The 21,075-nt window shown below is 43.6% G+C and overlaps 1 protein-coding gene across 1 annotated transcript; it reads right to left on the bottom strand.

The window, feature by feature from the left end:
* Positions 1 to 16,677: 16,677 nt before the first annotated feature.
* On the bottom strand, positions 16,678 to 19,481 carry SLPI (secretory leukocyte peptidase inhibitor). The gene is made up of 4 exons (XM_061437704.1): positions 18,895 to 19,481; positions 18,092 to 18,250; positions 17,472 to 17,621; positions 16,678 to 16,885 (listed from the first exon to the last, which is right to left on the bottom strand). The coding sequence occupies exons 1-4, from the start codon at positions 18,974 to 18,976 to the stop codon at positions 16,881 to 16,883; spliced, it is 396 nt and encodes a 131-aa protein (XP_061293688.1). The 5' UTR covers positions 18,977 to 19,481; the 3' UTR covers positions 16,678 to 16,880.
* Between the last annotated feature and the right edge of the window lie 1,594 nt (positions 19,482 to 21,075).

Raw genomic sequence — 21,075 nt, forward strand, 5'->3', positions numbered from 1 at the left:
AATTTTAAAATGAAACTATAAAATTCTTAGGATAAAACATAGAGGTAAATTTTGGCAATAATTCTTAGATAAGACATCCAAAGCATAAACACTGAAAGAAAAAAGAGATAAATTTAACTTCATTAAAATTTAAAACTTTGGTGCTTCAAAAGATAGCATCAATAAAGTGAAATATACTCCACACAGAATGGGAGAAAATGTGTAGAAATTATGTATCTGATAATAATTCTTATAACTTAATAATTTAAAAAAACTTACAAGAAAAAAAAATCTGTAAAAAGAACAATTAGATTCCCAGGTCTAGGTCTATGTATGCCTGGAACTCAGGCATCTCCTAAAGAAGTTGGAGGCTTTGGTTTCTGCAGAAATTGAAAGGTAGGAGCCCTGCGCTCAGCCATTCCTGGCATGGGGAAGGACGTGAGACACGGCTCTGAAAAAGGGAGGAAGCAAAAAACTTCTGTGAATAGTGAGGTCTCCCAGCGGTCTTCCACTCTGGCTAGAACTTACTGTCAACAAGCTTATCTAAAATCAAATATTTGGACCACAGGGCTAATTTTTTCTGCCTTACTGTTTTAAAAGAATGTCTGCCCTTCCAATCCTCCTGGTCAGTTTTCAATCTGCCCTTCACTGACTGACAGAATTTTGTGCTCAAATCACTAGTCCCTTGGATTCTTCCTATTTTAAGAAGGCTGGAGGGTGGGCAGATTTTCTTTCATTCCAACTCTTTTCACATAGCTCTCCTTTCAGGGAAGTTAGCTCGAGGGGTATCTCTTTCTTTGAACCAAAACAAGTTTTGACTCAGTTTCTCAAGGAAAAGGCAATGTGGATGTTGAAAAAACAGTGAATGAATAAATGTACCAATAAATGTACCAATAAATGTATTAGGTTTCGGGAACAGAGGTTGATTCCCAGCTTGCTGCTGACTCAGTCTGTGACACTGGTCATGTTCCTTGACTCCTTGTATAAAAAAGGGATGAGCCCCTTGAACTTTAAGGCTCCTCTTTGTTCTGCTATTTTACGATCTAATGATTCATAGATGCATCTTGGAGGGAAAGTCCCAGTGGGATGGGCCCCCTCATCAAGTTTGATGAGCTCCCTGTGACGACAGGCTCCCTTCTTCACCTCTCAGCCTCATCTCAGGCCCATCTTCTCTGGCTCCTGTGGTCAACTTCCAGGGCACCTGCTCCCCTGGTGCTTGTGACTTAGGAGTGTCCCAGTGAGTCCAATAACCCTGCCTCGGTGTAGAGATGGGGAAACCTAGACCCCAAGAAAAGATATGCCTAAGATTATAGAGTAAGTCACTGGTGGATCTCAGTATCTTTATCTCCAAGCCTCCTATTCTTTTTCTTTATTTCAAGGTTTTTGGGTTTTTTTTCCCCAGATTATTTAGTGAATACTATAGTGGGCTGTCAGATCCCCTTGGGATGAAGACACTCATTCTCTCTGTTGCTGGGGTGTTGCTGACGCTCACAGATGAGTCCCTCCCTGGGAATTTCCCTGGGCCATAATGAGCTGTTTCATCCCAAGTTACACCCCATTCCCAGGGAGAATCTGTATCCACTGACTGGTTGATGTTGGGGTACAAAGGCCTAGCTCCACAGTTTGATTCGGGGCACCTTTGAAGGACCCTCCCCCCAAACCCACTGAGAGCTCTCCAGGAGATTGGCCGAGCCTTTGCTGCCATGCATCACAATTCCACTTCTCCCCGGCCCTGCTTCTCTCTTACTTCTCACAGATTCTGCTTCTCGGTATACTCCCAGGAAACCTCTCGCACATAAGCATCTGCCCCTGAGACCGTTTTCCAGGAAACCTGACCTAAGGAAGATTAGGCAAAATGATCATTGTGACATTCTGGAAAAGGCAAAACTATGGAGACAGTAAAAAGATCAGTGGTTGCCAGAGATTGGGAAAGGGGAGATAAATAGGTGACCACAGAGGATTTTTAGGGCACGGAGAATCCTCTGTATGATATTATAATGACTGATATATGTCCTTATGCTGCTGCTGCTGCTAAGTCACTTCAGTTGTGTCTGACCCTGTGCAACCCCATAGACGGCAGCCCACCAGGCTCCCCCATCCCTGGGATTCTCCAGGCAAGAACACTGGAGTGGGTTGCCATTTCCTTCTCCAATGCATGAAAGTGAAAAGTGAAAGTGAAGTCGCTCAGTCGTGTCCGACCCTCAGTGACCCCATGGACTACAGCCTACCAAGCTCCTCTGTCGATGGGATTTTCCAGGCAAGAGTACTGGAGTGGGGTGCCATCGCCTTCTCATTTGTGCAAACCCATAGACTGTGTAACACCAAGAGAGAGGCTTACTGTAAATGATGGACTTTGGGCGATTGTGACGTGTTGATGTAGGTTCACTGAACGTAACCGCTCTGATGAGGGATGTTGATAATAAGGGAGGCTATATATGTGTATAGGGGCATGGAGTATATGGGAAATCTCTGTATCTTCTTTTTAATATTTATTTGTTTATTTTTCACTGCACTGGGTCTTTGTTGCTGCCCGAAGCCTTTCTCTAGTTGCAGCGAGCGGGTGCTACCTCCAACTATGGCTTCTCTTGTCGTGGATCAGGAGCTCTAGGCACTCAGACTGCAGGAGCTGTGGTGCATGGCCTTAGTCACCACACAGCATGTGAGATCTTCCAGATCAGGGATCAAACCAGTGTCCCCTGAATTACAAGGCCGACTCCTAGCCACCGGATCACCAGGTAAACCTGGTACCTTCTTAATTTTGCTATGAACCTGAAAGTACTATAAAAATGTTAAGTCTTAAAAAAAAAATAATTAGGGAAGCAAAAGGAATTTCCAGACACAAATATTTTTAAATTCATTGATGAGAGTTTCATTTTTAAAAAGTGATCATTGTCAAAAAACTGGAGAAGTACCACTGCTTCTTCAGCATGTGTGTAACCCAGGAGTTTATTTCCTTTCAAGGCTTGGCCTCTTCCCTCTGCTGCAAGATGATACATGGGCTGGACTGTATTTTCCTGAGCCTGACGTCCTCAGTCTGGAATAACCCTCGCTGGAGTTAAGGGAAGGATACAGCAGGATGATCTGGTGAGGTCTTTAGCATTCCATGTTTCCCAAAACTATCCAGAATGGGCACTGACCCAACACAGTTTACCTGCTGTCAATTACAGATAATCTTTATTTGTGCGCATGTCCAGTGAATACTGGGTGGATGAGATGACAGGCTGAAGGATAAACATTTGTCATATTGTGTAGTCTAAATCTACACAAAGAGAAATATTTTCCTAAACCTGCCTGTAATTTGCAAAGCCATCCTCCCCACCAAGCATTGACCTTATTTCACAAAGCAGCCCTTCTGTTCCTTTGGAACTGAGACTCTTCGCAATCTATGGGGAATAAGAAACAGTTTATAGAGAAGACAAGCCAAGGCTTTCACAGGACCACATGCCCAGGCTTCTTGTCTGAGGTCTCAGGCAGGTCTCTTGCCTCCTCCCCACCCTTCATCTGGAAGGAAGGTGTGACTTGCTTTGTTTCCAGAGCATTTTTTCCCTTGACTGTGATTACACTGTGTATTTCATGTCCTCTTTTCTGGTCTATGTTACAAAACAATTTCCCAATGTCATACAACTTCATCAATATCTTGACCTTCATCAGAGTGGAGCCACATCTGTCAGCTCTTGGGTACACCATGCACTTGGCTTGGAAAGTCCACTCAGGAAATAATTATAGAGCTGACCTCAGTTAATGACCACATTGTTGTCCTCTTCAGGGCTTTGTGATGATTTCTGTAACTCCACTGGAAAAACCAGTTGTGTCCAGTTCTTGGTTTCTATTAAAGATTATGTGTATGTGTAAATCCTTCTGCATGAGTCATGTTTTCTTTAATTCCGATTTCTCTGAGGTCAGATACCTAGAGGTGGAACATACCAAGTCAAAGTGTTTGGATATTTTTTAAGGCTTTCAACACCAATCATCCCTACTCTCTGTTTTCCCTAAGGCCCTCAAGAAACTCAAATGAGGCAGAGGATACAAGTGAGGGTGTTAAGAATTTTACAATGTGGGCACTTCCCTGGTGGCCCAGTGACTGAGACTCCATGTTTCCACTGCAGGGAGTGCTGGTTTGATACTTGGTCAGAGAACTAAGATTCCACATGCCTTGCAGTGTGGCCAAAATAAATAATAATGTAAAGACCTGTGAACCTGTATACGGGTACTCTCCAGTTAAAAAAAAAAAAAGAATTTACAGGGTGCCTGGCCTATAATCAGCCCTCAGGAAGTGCTCTTCTCTTTTGAAAAAGAATCACAGCACACATATAGACAGACACACAAGTGTGCCCGTAAACATGCAGATGTAATCCAATGCATCCAGCCTCTGAGTACTGACGCTTTCTCCTAAATAAAATATAAGCTCTCCTGGGCAGCTGCAAACAGGTATGCCAGGCTTCTCAAACTTGAATGTGTGTAAGAACCATAAAACACATATTTTGATTTAATAAATCTAGGATGGGGCCAGAGATGCTATACTTCTCCAGCTCCCAAAGAAGCACACTGCTGGTCTGTGGACCACACTTTGAGTCACAAGCAGGCATGTCACAAAGACACACAGGCTTGTAGAAACACACACGCAGGCACATCTGAAAACCTTCATGAATTTCATGGGCACATGAATTTGTGATTTCTCAAAGATCACTAGGTAATAGGAGATGGATCTCTAGGGGCATGGACCTATGCTTCATGGGAAAATTTGATCTGTTAGCATCTGCCCAGAACCTAAGAAAAGCTATGATCTGGGAGTGTGAGGGTAGTGCTTATGGGGTGGAACAGAAGAGGACAGGACAGGGCAGCCTGGACATTCTCTCTCTGAAATGAGTGCTGCTCCCATGAAATGGGGCTTGGGGTCCTCAACTGTCCAATCTAGACCTTTCGGGTACCCGGAAGCCTTCACTTCCCCAGGACCATGCCTCTAAATAGCAGCAACCTCCCTCATCTGCCCCCAGCTTCCTAGAGGCCCCAGGGTCAGAAAAGCAGGGAGCAATCGGCGAACCTGTGGTTCACCTTTTCCTTTTCCTAACAGTATCTTTTGTTAAACAGAATTTTAGATGTTATTGTAGTCAAACTTACCAATCTCTTTATGATTACTATTTTTGTGTCTTCTTTAAAGAATCTTTCTCTATACTGAGGTCATGAAAATATTATCCTGTGTCACATTCTATAAGTTTTACAGTTTTGCCTGTTATATTGTCTACTTGGAACTGTTTGCATGCTATGAAAGGTTGTGATCAAGTTTCTCTTCTTTTTCCTTCTTTTCTGAAAATATGCATAGAGAGGTGGCCATTTGCTCCAGTGCCATTTATTGAAAGCAGTCTCTTTTCCCTACTGGTTTGCCAGTCAACCTGTGACATAAATCAAATTCCTGCATGTGAAGGGGACTGTTTGGGGGCTCTTTATTCTAATTGGTTTGTGTGAGCTTCGAATTTATTGCTTCTCAGCTCCAAATCTATCCTTGATTGCTGGCTTGTAATATGGGAACATTCTCCCTTGTTAGCCAACATGAGGGCTTCCCTGGTAACTCAGCTGGTTACCAGAATCCACCTGCAATGCAGGAGACCCTGGTTTGATTCCTGGGCCAGGAAGATCCCCTGGAGAAGGGATAGGCTACCCACTCCAGTATTCTTGGGCTTCCCTGGTGGCTCAGCAGTAAAGAAACTGCCTGCAATTCAATCCCTGGGTTGGGAAGATCCCCTGGAGGAGGGCATGGCAACCAACTCCAGTATTCTGGCCTGGAAAATCCCCATGGACAGAGGAGCCTGGTGGGCTACAGTCTATGCGGTCGCAGAGAGTTGGACACAACTGAGCAGCTAAGCACAGCACAGCTGACGTGATGTTAATCTTTATCAGTAGTGGGTGCAGGACAGACACAGGAGGGAGGAGAAAGGGGCTCCTTTTCTTGATTCTCATGTGCATTCCTTTTTCTTGCTCTGACACCACTACCCTGGTGTGTGATGCCCACCAGTGGAGCTCACCCAGCAGGTATGTTCAGTGGAGCCCCGCCTAGCCAGCTCCCAGAAGAGTTCCCAGGACAATCCAGCAGGCTGCTGCTTCCTGGTTGAGGTTTCCCAGTTAGTTCAATAGCACCCCCAGCAGGCAGCTGCCCAGAGCATCCCTCCCGCTCCCCCAGCTGGCCTCTGCCCTCGGACTGTGGACCAGCTCTGGTTTGGGAAAACTCAGCCGACCAACTTCTCTGCCAGCCAACGGACTGCCACCACATCCTCTCTGATAAGTCTGAATCTTAACCTTGGAGAGGATTCACTCTCCAGCAAGTTTGTTCTTTCCTTGACTACTTACTCTCCCTCAGTCCTAGAGCTTTCTTTTTTACCTTTTTAGTTATAAGTTTCATATTAAACCTGCCTGGCTCACATTGCTGAGTTTTTTTCTGTTGTATACTATTGGTCTGTGAGTCTATCCTTTGCCAATATCACAATATTTTATTTACTTCAATTTATGCTAAATTGTAATAATTTGTAGAATAAGTTTTACTGCTTTCTTCCTTTTTTTATGGCCACACTGCATGGCATGTGGGATCTTTGTTCCCCGAACAGGGATCAAACTGGGGTCCTCTGCTTTGGAAGGCAAATTCTTAACCACTGGACCACCAGAGATGTCCCTGTCCTGTTCTTATATTCTTCATTTAGGTTTTTGCTATTCTTGTCTCTTTGCTTTTCCAAATACATTTCTTCAATAGCTTCTGCAAGATACACACACATGTAAACAAACAAAGCAACAATAACCTATGGGAATTTTTATCCATGATGGTACTGAATCTATAAATATATCAGGGGAAAGTACATCTTTATGATATTCAGTTCAGTTCAGTTCAGTCGCTCAGTCGTGTCTGACTCTTTGCGACCCCATGAATCACAGCACGCCAGGCCTCCCTGTCTATCACCAACTCCCAGAGTTTACTCAAACTCATGTCCATCGAGTCGGTGATACCATCCAGCCAACTCATCCTCTGTCGTCCCCTTCTCCTCCTGCCCCCAATCCCTCCCAGCATCAGGGTCTTTTCCAATGAGTCAACTCTTTGCATAAGATGGCCAAAGTATTGGAGTTTCAGCTTCAGCATCATTCCTTCCAAAAAACACCCAGGGCTGATCTCCTTTAGAATGGACTGGTTGGATCTCCTTGCAGTCCAAGGGACTCTCAAGAGTCTTCTCCAACACCACAGTTCAAAAGCATCAATTCTTTGGTGCTCAGCTTTCTTCACAGTGCAACTCTCACATCCATACATGACCAATGGAAAAACCATAGCCTTGACTAGACAGACCTTTGTTGGCAAAGTAATGTCTCTGCTTTTGAATATGCTAACTAGGTTGGTCATAACTTTCCTTCCAAGGAGTAAGCGTCTTTTAATTTCATGGCTGCAATCACCATCTGCAGTGATTTTGGAGCCCCAAAAAATAAAGTCTGACACTGTTTCCCCATCTGTTTCCCATGAAGTGATGGGACTGGATGCCATAATCTTCGTTTTCTGAATGTTGAGCTTTAGGCCAACTTTTTCACTCTCCTCTTTCACTTTTGTCAAGAGGCTCTTTAGTTCCTCTTCACTTTCTACCATAAGGGTGGTGTCATCTGCATATCTGAGGTTATTGATATTTCTCCCAGCAATCTTGATTCCAGCTTGTGCTTCCTCCAGCCCAGAGTTTCTCATGAGGTACTCTGCATATAAGTTAAATAAGCAGGGTGACAGTATACAGCCTTGACGTACTCCTTTTCCTATTTGGGACCAGTCTGTTGTTCCATGTCCAGTTCTAACTATTGCTTCCTGACCTGCATATAGGTTTCTCAAGAGGCAGGTCAGGTGGTCTGGTAGTCTCATCTCTTTCAGAATTTTCCAGTTTATTGTGATCCACACAGTTAAAGGCTTTGGCATAATCCTTAAGGTTTACAATTTATGAATATGGTATCTCTTTCTTTCTCTTTAGGTATTCTTTAATTTCTCTTGAAAAATGTAATAGTTTTTCTCCATAAAGATTTTGTACATCTTTTCTTAATCTTAGTTGATTTTTGATGTGACTGTAAAAAGTTCATCTTTAATTGTTTCTGGGATATAGAAATATAATTAGTTGTTTACTGCTGAGTGCTGATCTGCCAGAATCAGAGACCAACATCCATGCCCAGTACAGAACCATTTCCTGGGGTGATGGGCCAGCTACCTGGTGGAAGGTTGATTACATCAGGTCACTTGCATCATGGAAGGGACATCAGGGAATAGACACTCTGGATATGAATTTGCATGCCCTGTATGCAATGTTTCCCTGTATGCAAAACTACCAGACATGTACTTACAGAATGCCTAATCCACCTTGCCTCACAATAATGCTCTGATCAAAGAACTCACTTCACAGCGAAAGGAGTATGGCAATGGGCCCATGCTCATGGAATTCAGCATCATTCTAAAACAACTGACTTTTTAGAACACTGAAACAGCCTTTTGAAGACTCAGCTGGAGTGCCAGCCAGATGACAATACCTTGCAGGGCTGGGGCAAGGTTCTCTCGAAGGCTGTCCATGCTCTCAATCAGTGTCCGATATATCTTGCTGTTTCTTCCATAATTAGGATTCATGGGTTCAGAAATCAAGAGGTAGAGATGGAGGGGCACCTCCCACTATGACCACTAGGGGGCCACTAGCAAACCTTACCTTTTCGACCCCTTGCCTTTGTGTACTCTTGGCTGGAGGTGTTGGTTCTGGAGGGAGGAACGTTTCCACTAGGTGACACAGCAGTGATCCCATTGAACTGAAAAAAGCAAAAATAAACATGGGACCTAATTAAAATTAAAAGCTTCTGCACAACAAAGGAAACTGTAAGCAAAGTGAAAAGACAGCCTTCAGAATGGGAGAAAATAATAGCAAATGAAGCAACTGACAAAGAACTAATCTCAAAAATATACAAGCAACTCCTGCAGCTCAATTCCAGAAAAATAAACAACCCAATCAAAAAATGGGCCAAAGAACTAAACAGACATTTCTCCAAAGAAGACATACAGATGGCTAACAAACACATGAAAAGATGCTCAACATCACTCATTATCAGAGAAATGCAAATCAAAACCACAATGAGGTACCATTTCACGCCAGTCAGAATGGCTGCTATCCAAAAGTCTACAAGCAATAAATGCTGGAGAGGGTGTGGCGAAAAGGGAACCCTCTTACACTGTTGGTGGGAATGCAAACTAGTACAGCCACTATGGAGAACAGTGTGGAGATTCCTTAAAAAACTGAAAATAGAACTGCCTTATGACCCAGCAATCCCACTACTGGGCATACACACCGAGGAAACCAGAATTGAGAGAGACACGTGTACCTGTGTTCATCACAGCACTGTTTATAATAGCCAGGACATGGAAGCAACCTAGATGTCCATCAGCAGATGAATGGATAAGAAAGCTGTGGTACATATACACAATGGAGTATTCAGTTCAGTTCAGTTCAGTCACTCAGTCGTGTCCGACTCTTTGCGACCCCATGAATTGCAGCACACCAGGCCTCCCTGTCCATCACCAACTCCCAGAGTTCACTCAGACCCACGTCCATCGAGTCAGTGATGCCATCCAGCCATCTCATCCTCTGTCGTCCCCTTCTCCTCCTGCCCCCAATCCCTCCCAGCATCAGAGTCTTTTCCAATGAGTCAACTCTCCGCATGAGGTGGCCAAAGTACTAGAGTTTCAGCTTTAGCATCATTTCCTCCAAAGAAATCCCAGGGCTGATCTCCTTCAGAATGGACTGGTTGGATCTCCTCAGCCATTAAAAAGAATACATTTGAATCAGTTCTAATGAGGTGGATGAAACTGGAGCCTATTATACAGAGTGAAGTAAGCCAGAAAGAAAAACACCAATACAGTACACTAATGCATATATATGGAATTTAGAAAGATGGTAACGATAACCCTGTATACGAGACAGCAAAAGAGACACAGATGTATAGAACAGTCTTTTGGATTCTGTAGGAGAGGGAGAGGATGGGATGATTTGGGAGAATGGGATTGAAACATGTATAATATCATATGTGAAACGAATCGCCAGTCCAGGTTCGATGCATGATACAGGAACCTTGGGGCTGGTGCACTGGGATGACCCAGAGGGATGGTATGGGGAGGGAGGTGGGAGGGGGGTTCAGGATGGGGAACATGTGTACACCCGTGGCGGATTCATGTTGATGTATGGCAAAACCAATACAATATTGTAAAGTAATTAGCCTCCAATTAAAATAAATAAATTTATATTAAAAAAATAAAGTTTCATTTTATACTGGAAAAAAATAAAATAAAACTACCATCCAGGTGCAGCCAAAATAAATAAATAAAATAGGACTTCCCTGGTGGTGCAGTGGTTAAGAATCCTCCTGCCGGTGTAGAGGATACAGATTTGATTCCTGGTCTGGGAGGATTCCACGTGCTGCAGAGCAACTGAGCCCATGTACTGCAACTACTGAGTCCACGCTCCAGAGCGTGTGAGATACTGGAGCCCCTGGCCCAGCGCCTGTGCTCCGCATTAAGAGAAGCCAGCGCAATGAGAAGCCCATGTACCACAATGAAGAGTAGCCCCAGCTCGCTGCAACCAGGGAAAGGCCTGACAGCAATGAAGACCCAGTGCAACCAAAAATTTAAAAAATAATAATAAATAAAATAAAACTACCATCTGACTACTTTGGGTTCCTCATGTCTCTAAAACAACAGGTAAAGAAGAGGGTTATGGTGTTGGCTGGAGTGGTTAATCATGACTATCAGGGAAAATTGGACTACTGCTCCACATTCAAGGTGTGGAAGCATATGTCTGGAATACAGGAGATCCCATAGAGACTTGGTAATATTATATATTTCACTCTGCAATTAAGTCATTGATTTATGAAAACAAAGGGCTACAGGACAGTGGAAGAAAGTAACTGTAAATACCAGCTCCAACGATGTGAACAGTTACAGATGTGAGGCCTGTAATAGTCTTGACATTTCCTCATTTTGCTATGAACCCATGTGTGCATATTTTCTATATTTTCTTTTTTTTTGTCTCTTTTTACCTTATCATGTAACATAAGATGACTTGATGGTAGTATTTATGTATTGTTAATTTTAACATCAGAGTGTTTAAGTTACTGGATATGAAGGAGGAAAGTAAATATCACTCAAGGGCTTTACTTCCTCTTCTGGGAATGGAGTTAATGTGTTTTGGGTTCTATACAGGATAATTGTACCCTGTCTGGCAGGATTATGACCCTGTCATTATTTTACTTGAAGATTAAGTATGGTTTAAGGAGATCTGTATGGATGCTCAGTCGACTTGTAATTGTTAATTTTATGTGTTGACTTGACTGGCCATGAATGCACAGGTTAAGTATTATTTCTAGGTGTGTCTGTGGGGTTGTATCCAGATGAGACTGGCATTTGCATCTGTGCACTCAGTAAAGTGAATTGCTCTCCTCAGTGTGTGTGGGGCCTCATCCAAACTTTTGAGGGCCCAGTAGGACAAAAGGTGAAGGGAGGAGGAATTTATACCTTTTTCCTGCCTCTCTGCATGAGACGGGAGAAGGCAATGGCACCTCACTCCAGTACTCGTGCCTGGAAAATCCCATGGATGGAGGAGCCTGGTGGGCTGCAGTCCATGGGGTCCCTAGGAGTCGGACACGACTGAGTGACTTCACTTTCCCTTTTCACTTTCATGCGCTGGAGAAGGAAATGCATGGGGAGCATGGACAGGGGAGCCTGGTGGGCTGCCGTCTATGGGGTCGCACAGAGTCGGACACGACTGAGGTGACTTAGCAGCAGCAGCAGCTGCATGAGATGGGACATCTCACTTCTTTGTCTCCTGCCCTTGGAGTAAAATTTACACCATCAGCTCTTAGGTCTTCAGACCTAAACTGCATTATACCACTGATTTTCTTGGGTCTTCATTTTACAGATGGCAGATTATGGGACTTAGCCTCCAAAACTGCATGAGCTAACTTGTCATAACAATAAATAAATACACACACATATTGCTATGAAAAAAAAATATATATATATCTCCTACTGGTCCTACCTGTTCTATTTCTCTTAGGGTAGAACCCTAATGTTGTTTAGCTGTGCAGTCATGTCCAACTCTTTTGTGACCCCGTGAACTGTAAACTTCCAGGTTCTTTTCTCCAGGTGGATTCTTTACCACTGAGCCACCTGGGAAGCTAGAAGCCTAATACTCTATGTTAAAAATTACTATTAAACTCCGTGAAAGTTGTCAGTGTGAACTTAAAAACAAAAATTGGTACTGATGAATCTACTTGCAGGACAGCAATGGAGACACAGGCATAAAACAACAGACTTGTGGACACATCGAGGGAAAGAGAAGGAGGGAGGAATTGAGAAAGTAACGTTGAAATCTATACATTCAGTTCAATTCAGTCGCTCAGTCGTGTCCGACTCTTTGCGACCCCATGAACTGCAGCATGCCAGGCCTCCCTGTCCATCACCAACTCCCGGAGTCCACCCAAACCCATGTCCATTGAGTCGGTGATGCCATCCAACCATCTCATCCTCTGTTGTCCCCTTCTCCTCCTGCCCTCAATCTTTCCCAGCATCAGGGTCTTTTCCAGTGAGTTGGTTCTTTGCATCAGGTGGCCAAAGTATTGGAGTTTCAGCTTCAACATCAGTCCTTCCAGTGAACACCCAGGACTGATCTCGTTTAGAATGGACCGGTTGGATCTCCTTGCAGTCCAAGGGACTCTCAAGAGTCTTCTCCAACACCACAGTTCAAAAGCATCAGTTCTTCAGCCCTCAGCTTTCTTCACAGTCCAATTCTCGCATCCATACATGACTACTGGAAAAACCATAGTCTTGACTAGACAAGCCTTTGTTGACAAAGTAATGTCTCTGCTTTTTAATATGCTGTCTAGGTTGTTCAAAACTTTCCTTCCAAGGAGTAAGTGTCTTTTACTTTCATGGCTGCAGTGTCTTTTAATTTCACCACCTGCAGTGATTTTGGAGCCCCCCAAAATAAAGTCAGTCACTGTTTCCCCATCTATTTGCCATGAAGTGATGGGACCGAATGCCTATACATTACGAACTATGCCTATACATAACTAATATGTACATATTACTAGCTATGCCTATACATAACTAACCTGTACATTACTGTGTGTAAAATAGATAGCCAGTGGGAATTTGCTGTATGAGGCAGGGAACTCAAACATGGTGGTCTGTGACAACCTAGAGGGGTGGGATGTGGTCGGAGGTGGGAGGGAAGTTCACAAGGGAGGGGTAATAATATTTTGGTATGTGGTATGACTATCCTCCATTCTTGTACTTTTTAAAAATGTTCTTGGCTCTTCTGCAACCTTTATACTAATATATGAACTGTAGGATAACTTTGCCAAGTTGTTTTTAAAGATCGTATTGGGGTTTTTATTGCAGTTTTATTGAATTTGTAAATGCATTTTTAAAGAGTTGCAATCTTTACCTGATTGAGTCTTTCCAAACACAAACATTAATTCTCCATTTATTCAGTTCTTATTTTAGATCTTCAAATAAAATTCTTTTTTTTTTCTTTTAATCCATGATGTTCTGACATAATTTGTAGATTTGTTCCTAGGATTATTGTAGAGTTTGCTTCTTGGGATTATTTATGTCTACTTTTATTATTTCTGACTGCTTTTGGGTAATGTGGAGAAATGCCATAGAATTTTGTATAAACTTTATACCCCACAATTCCAATGAAATTAAACTTCATCCATTATATTGAAAGTCTTAAATTGTTATGTAGGAAATGATACTGTCTGCCAATAATAACAATAAGCTTCTCTCATCCTTACACATTTTATTCCTTTATCTCATTGCATATTTTTGTATATCTCATACACTGTTGAAAAATAGTGGTGACTCATTCTATTTACGACTTTAATGACAATACCTCTGAAAATTCAACTTAATGTAGGTTTTGCTACAAAGTTTTGTTTTTTTCCTTTTTTTGAATTAATTTCTATCCTTTCATTTCCTTTTTTTTCTTTTTTTTTTTAATATTTTGACTGTGCCATGCAGCATGTGGGATCTTAGTTACTCGACCAGGGATTGAGCCTATGCCCCTTGCACTGGAAGCTCAGAGTCTTAACCACTGGACCGCCAAGGGGAATCCCCATTTCCATTCCTAATTTTATTGAAGAATTCACATTTCAGTTTTAGGAGAGCTGTTTAAAACTTACTGAATTTTGTTGAGCGTTTTGTTTAAGCTGTTTCCATCTTTGTTCAGAGCAGACAAAATTGGCACATAATTATTTTTTCTTCTACAGGTCAGAGTATTTGGTTGTAGTATCAAATTTTTACTAACCTCAGCAAATTTGTCATTTATAACTACATAACAAATTGTCCCAAAACAGCATCTTAAAACCATTAACATCATCTCACAGTCTGAGAATTAAGGTTTATTGAAATCCTCATGTGTCTTCTTGAAAGCAATTGATAGAAGTCATGAATATATGCTGACATGGTTGAAATAAAGAAATCTTCATAGATAGCCAAGGAAAGTATGTGTAACCCTTCCCTAAAAGGTCATATAATTAAGGTACATCCATCCATTTTGTAAACCATAAATAATTAGTCTGTTTTTTAAACTATAAAAATCACATTTCTCAGATCATATTATCAAAAGAACAAGAAAGTCTGAATTCTTTTCATTCGTATTTTGATCAAGGATTATACAGTGGATTTTTGGAAGGCTTTATTTAGACTTTGTGTGAACTTATTATATGTTAAGTAATAAAACTGACTGGTTATGTGTAAGTGATGAAGTGTTATCCCACCACCAACATTAACATAAACCAGCATTGTCATCTCCCACCTTGTTTAATGTTGCGGATAACTGATGATAACAATAAAGCATTTGGTAACAGAAAAAAAACATCCAGGAACAGCTTGGCCGGATGGTTCTGATCTGGGGTCTCTCACAGGTTATAATCAAGATGTTTGCTGGGACAAGACTAGACGGAGACTGAAAAATCCACTTCCAAGTCGCCCACGTGGTGGTGGACCTTAGTTCCACAGAGGCTGTTGACCAGAGACATTAGTTCTACTGGGGCCACTCCACAGATGGCTGAATGTCCTCATGGCGTGCCAGCTGAGTTTTTGCCTGAGTAGATGACTGAGGAGAGCACAGCCTCCCAAAATGGAAACTAATCTCTTTTAATGATCTAATCTCATAAGGACAAAATGATCTATCACTCTGCAATGGTTTATTGGTCACACAGACCAACTGTGCAAAAATGTGGGAGGGAACCACATTAGGGTGTGAATACCAAGAGGTGAGGATCATTGGAAGTCAACTTGGAGGGTGGCTAAAATGAATAAAATGAAATATATGAAATTAACATGAAATGAATGACTCATAGAATATGAACTCAGTGGCTCTTCTCCTTTCCCCTCATCTCTGAAATGGTGAATTTAATACATGCAATTGTTGCTCTTAGCATATTGGTTCAAATAGTATGGACTATTTTCTTCGACCTGTGACATTTTTCAGGAGAGGATTGAATTACAATTTCGTCTTTTTAAAAAAATCATTATCTAATTAAGTTCTCTGTTTACTTTAGAATCCATAGAGCACAGAAAAATATGGAGCAAATTTCCCTACTTGGCCCTAGCTCTAGGAATTCCAGCTCTTATTACTTTCCGCTCCACTGAGTTGAAAACAGTATCACCCTCCTGTGTTTCTGGCCAAGAACATATCCTCCACGTGACCTACCGTGACAATATTCCTAATATTGGGAAAGGCAGTCTCAAGCATGCATCCCCCACTGCAGAAGGGGTCTTCGGCCTGAAATATGATACTTGCTTACCAAGAGATAGAGAGTCCAACACAGCCTGTGCCAGACTTACTCCATGTGTAGAAATATCTTCCCGTTTCAACCTCAACACATGCTCCTTCATTTTATGTGAGTGTGTGTGCCCTTGGGCACCTGGTCAACCTCACAGCTGTATCTGTCCTCAGCAAGGAAAGAACGGAGTGGAGTCCCTTTACCATTACATGAGAGGAGTGCATGTAGGTAAATTGCCCAGCGTCAGCTGCCAGGAAAGACTCCCTGGCCATGAGAGATCAAAGCCCACTGTGGATGTGTCTTATGGGGTTGAAGCACTGTTTCACCCAATGCTTGATTATGTTTTTGCTTTCCTTGGAGATTCTGATACCAATATATTGGGTTGGCAAAAAAATTTGGGTTTTGTCTTGCAGGATGTTATGGAAAGACACGAACAAAATGTTTTGGTCAACCCAATACAATGGACAGACAGAAGTGTTTGGAGTCCTCCCACAGGACTGATAATCACTTCATGTCGTTCTGCTCAACACTTACTTTAAGACAGAAGAAGCCGTGTCTTGGGAGAGAGAAGAAATGAAAGGGGCTCAAGATCACCGCAGAAGGCAAGTATCCACCATTTTTTGAGAGCCTGCAGTGGCCCCGTAACATTGCTATTCATTTTGCATTGCACATATCAATGCTCCATACACTGATTTTTATCACCACTTTGTAAGTTAAGAGATTAAGATGTTAGAGATAAAGTTGTTTGTCCCAAATCACAGAGCTGAGTCTTTTCAGAACTATGATGTGAACTATGATGTGAACTATGATGTGAGGGAAGCCTCTTATCCAGATATTTCCTCATCACTACCCACCCACCTCATCCTCCCCAATGTATCACAGAAGCAGTATGTACAGAGAGAAACATGCTCATTTATTTATTGATAAGTCAACAGACATTTGTTGGCTTCTTCTGCAAAGAAGATATTGGTGTTAGAACCAAGTCTTCGCCAAGGAGTGATCCAAGACTGGGCGTAGAAATGGAACTCCCACACCACACAGAGTAGGAATCCAGAGACTCTCCCAAACGGCAGGAATCAGGCTGGGAGAGAAAATGAGATCAGGGCTTCAATATTGGAAGCACCCGAGTCATCTTCACATTCTCTCCCCCCGCCCAAGAAATCCCTTGAGATAGAGAAAATAGCAAGGTGCTGATAGAGTTGAAGGAGTCTTGGTATCAGGAGGCTGAGTACAAGCCTCTATTTTACTAGAAAACTCTATAAATCAGAGCCTTGAGCTGGATTATCCTCAAAATCCACTGGTCCCTTGGGCTTTGACCCTAAACAACATCCTGGAAATAACCTTAATAACACATACTGAACAGTACTTTTGACAATGCACTTTCAAGTTAATTATATCCATTTTACATATAAGGAAGCTGAGACTGAGAGTTACTTGCCCAGGACCCTTACTCAGAAGGGCTGGGATAGAATCAAAGCCATGAGCCATCCTATGGAAATTCTTGCCCTGAAGCCTGGGAGAGAGGGCTCTTGAAGACCACAGAGTCTGGCAGAAACTCTGCTTGGGGTTGGGATCAGGAGTCCCCTGTTCATATGCTGGGAACTTCAGAGGGCTGAGACAGAGAGAGTTGGAGGGAGGGAGGTCAGCCTGCCCCAGCCCCTCCTTACCTTTCATAGGGGAAAGGCAGACTTTCCCACACACAGCATTGCAGCACTTTAATGTACCTACGCACTGGTCGTCTGTCTCACAGTGATTGAGGGGTTTAAGCATCAGACATCGGCCATGGACCAATGGACACGTCCCAGGCTTCTTCTTAACTGGAGAGAGTAGAGTCATGGGTTAGAAGGCTTAGGCCTTCCACATCACCGCCCCCTACTTCTGGGCCCCAGCCCCTGCCCTAGCCTGAGCAGAGAGAATCCCGTGTCCATGACCTCCACCTCCTTCCCGAGGCCAGGAAGTACCCCCTGAACATAGGATCTGTTTCTCCTCTGACATCAAACCCTCAGTCAACACAGGAGGCCAGTTGTCCAGTGCTGAGTGGTGGGGTGGCTGCCCACTGCCTGGCTATCTGAATGACCAGATGACTATTACCCGCAAAACTGACCTTTTAGTAGACTGGCTGCTTTACCAGCCAAGTGGGTAACTTCCTGTCTGGGGCTGGATGATTTCCTGACAAACTTGGCTCAACACTTCTTGGCGAAGAGGTGGCCAGGCAGGACCCAACCCCGTCTCCCCAAGGCTGTGTCCTTCGTTCCACTCCTCCCCACCAGCTCTTCCACCTTCTCACCTGGGTTTGTGACGTTGACAGGGTCCAGACATTCAGTTCCGCAAGTGTCGAGGCAACATTTCTTCTTGTGTGGACACTGCCAGTCACTTCTGCACTTGGGTTTCTCATCTCCAAGGCACTGGGTAGTTTTTCTAGGAGGGCAGGCCCCAGCTTTCAAAGCTTTTGAAGAGAAGTTCAAGAATTTGGAGGGGGCTGGGTGTTGAGTAGGCCATCACAGCTCCTGGACAAAGCACCGCTCTCCAGCAGTGACCCTCGCCCAGCTGACTGTCCACAAAGTCCGAAGGGAAGTCCCCGTCTGGACAAGCTTGATGAAATCACACACATGGTCAGGAGAGAGGCATAGGGCTCCCAGCCAAGGTTTCTGGCCTCAGACAAAAGCAAAGGCTACACACAGGGAGTAAGCAAGGCTGAGGGTAATGGAGATGGAAGGAACTAAACAGAGATAAATGGAACTGACAGGGCAGGAGGAGAGCTAGAGCCTGAGGCAGGAAAACAGATTAATGGAAAGAATCAGCAAGAGTCAGACTGAAGCCTGGAGAACCAGAGACTAGGAAACAAGGCAGGGAGAGAGAGGAACAAGAAGAGCAATGGAGTGAGACCTGGGCTGACAGATGGCAGAGTAAAAGAAGAGTTTTCAGATGCTCAGAAGCCCTCACAGAGACCCTGGAGCCCAGGTGGACATGAACACACTCCCAGGGACATCTCCTGAAGCTAAGCTCAGAGTTCACAGTCTAGAGAAGGGTACATTCCCACACCACCTCTGATGTTGCAGCCAAGATGGTACCAAGGTATCTTCAACTCACCATTTTCAGCACCTTCCACAGCCCAAAGTGCCAGGCTTCCCAGGGCAAGAAGCATGAAGGGGAAGAGGCCCCTGAGCTTCATGGTGAGGGCAGGGGTGATGCTGATGGCCAGACCTCCCAATTTATACCTTCACTAGTGGGTGTGGCCTCACCAGCATTTCTTTGGCCCCTCCCAGCTTCCATGGCATAAACAGGAAGGCAGAGACCAGGAAGCTTGATACTAGAGAGACAGTGGCTCATTCCTGTCCCGGGCAAGATGGCAAGGCCACTGAAATAACTGCCAGGGGAAAAATAGAGGAGAGGCGGGCCTGGGAGATGTCGGCAGGCTTATGAGGAAACTATCTCAGGTGTCCATCTGAACCCTGAACATTGTGGGGGCCCCACGTCCCTTAGCCTTGTTAGTGGAGATGGGGTTAAAATAAAAGGTCAACTGCAAAGATGCTATTTAGTCCTGGATTCTTAGGTAAGATGTTGGGAAATGCACCGCTAGTTCTCCCACTCTTGGACTCCCAGGGAATTGTGAAACTCTCTACTGATTGCTCAGTGTAATTTCTTTCTCAAATTTCAGATAACATTGAGTCAAGCTGGGATCTGGGAACTGGGACCCGTTTCTAAGTGCTTGCACCTGGACTAACGGCTCCTAGAGCAACAGAATACAACGTATCTATAAGGGACTAAAAATAACTACCCACATGCGCAGTTGGGGCAAATTATGAACAATAAGATACAAAAAGCCCAAAAACCCAACTGCCACTTCTGAGATGTGAAATGGAGCAATAACAGGGTACTACACATGCACTCTGCACACAGCACCGCCAAGGAGGTGGGCAGACCACTCAAGCCACCCCTCCAGCCCCCTGGACTCATCCCCAACATCACTCCACACAAAGGACCGGCTCACCAGCCCCCCAAGCAAGTGAGCAAGAAAAACTGTTACTTGTTTTCGCTCTCTGGTGTCCCAATAAAGACTTGCCTGAATTAAGAAATCTTATCAGACCTCTTCTGGATTTCCATCGATTAAAAGATTCCAAGAAGCCAGGTGGGTCACAACAAATTCTTCAGCTAACAGATATTGATCTCTGCGCCCCTCCCCCCGCCCCAGTATTTATACCCTTATGTCTCCAGTGCCTATTCCATGTCTGGACACGGAAGGTGCTCATAAATTGTTGTCACATAAAAGATACAGAAGAGCTCTGCCTTCAACAAAGCTCTTTGGAGCTCAGTTTTCCTGACTGAAATGGGACAATTCTAACAAATCAGGCTTCTCAGAGAGTTGTGAGGTTATGGGTGCGGAAGGACTCTGAAAAGAATAAATGAATTGTTTCCCTTATGATTGAACAGAACTGAATCTGAGCTAAAGGGGCAGAGCAGCTCACCAGTCACTATAATCAACATTTAGTTATAGTGTGTAATTTGAGATGTTAGAGGAATGCTTCCTACCCCTACAAATTTCATGCCATAACAAAAAATGGGCTTTTCTCTAGTTGCAGCAAGCGCGTGCTACTGTCTGTGGTGGATGGGCTTCTCTTGCAGTGACTCCTCTTGTTGTGGAGCACCAGCTCTGGGGTGCACGGCCTTCAGTGGCTGAGGTACGTGGGCTCAGGAGTTTCGGCTGCTGGGCTCTAGAGCACAGGCTCAGTAGCTCTGGTGCATGGGCTTAATTACTCCATTGCATGTGGGATTTTCCCAGATCAGGGAAAATCCCTGATCATTGACATCATCGAACCCATCAGACATCAGATATCATTGAACCCATGTCTCCTGCATTGGTAGGTAGATTCTTTAGCACTGAGCCATCAGGGAAGTCCTGAATAGATGACTTCTAATTATCAAAGGAGTGATCATTCTCTCTAGAACCCAAGCCAAATTTGTCTCACTGCAAAATCCAAACTCTCACCCCATTATCATGCAACTTCTTGATGCTTGGAAGTTCCAATTCACTCTTCAAAGTAGAGGTTTATGGAAATTCAAATAGACACAAGAGTCTTGCATTGCCAAGCTCCACATGAACTAATTTGTAAAATATCCTCCAACTAGACAGGCAGTTGATTCCTGTATGCAGAAGTCACTCAATGATTTAAATTTGGGGGGACTTCCCTGGTGGCCCAGTGGTTAAGAATCCATCTTCCAATGCAGGGGATGAAGACCCAGTGCAGTTTAAAGAAAAATGGTGGGAAAAGA

Source organism: Bos javanicus, chromosome 13 (assembly GCF_032452875.1).
Source record: "Bos javanicus breed banteng chromosome 13, ARS-OSU_banteng_1.0, whole genome shotgun sequence".
Classification (NCBI taxonomy): Eukaryota; Metazoa; Chordata; class Mammalia; order Artiodactyla; family Bovidae; genus Bos; species Bos javanicus.

What these genes read in the sequence shown, in the direction of transcription:
- SLPI (XM_061437704.1), bottom strand. Translation starts at nt 18,976, where the DNA reads ATGAAGCTCAGGGGCCTCTTCCCCTTCATGCTTCTTGCCCTGGGAAGC. An exon ending in TGTGGAAGGTGCTGAAAATG is followed by an intron (nt 18,251 to 18,894) that starts GTGAGTTGAAGA and finishes TCTCTTCAAAAG; the next exon opens with CTTTGAAAGCTGGGGCCTGC. An exon ending in TGTCAACGTCACAAACCCAG is followed by an intron (nt 17,622 to 18,091) that starts GTGAGAAGGTGG and finishes TACTCTCTCCAG; the next exon opens with TTAAGAAGAAGCCTGGGACG.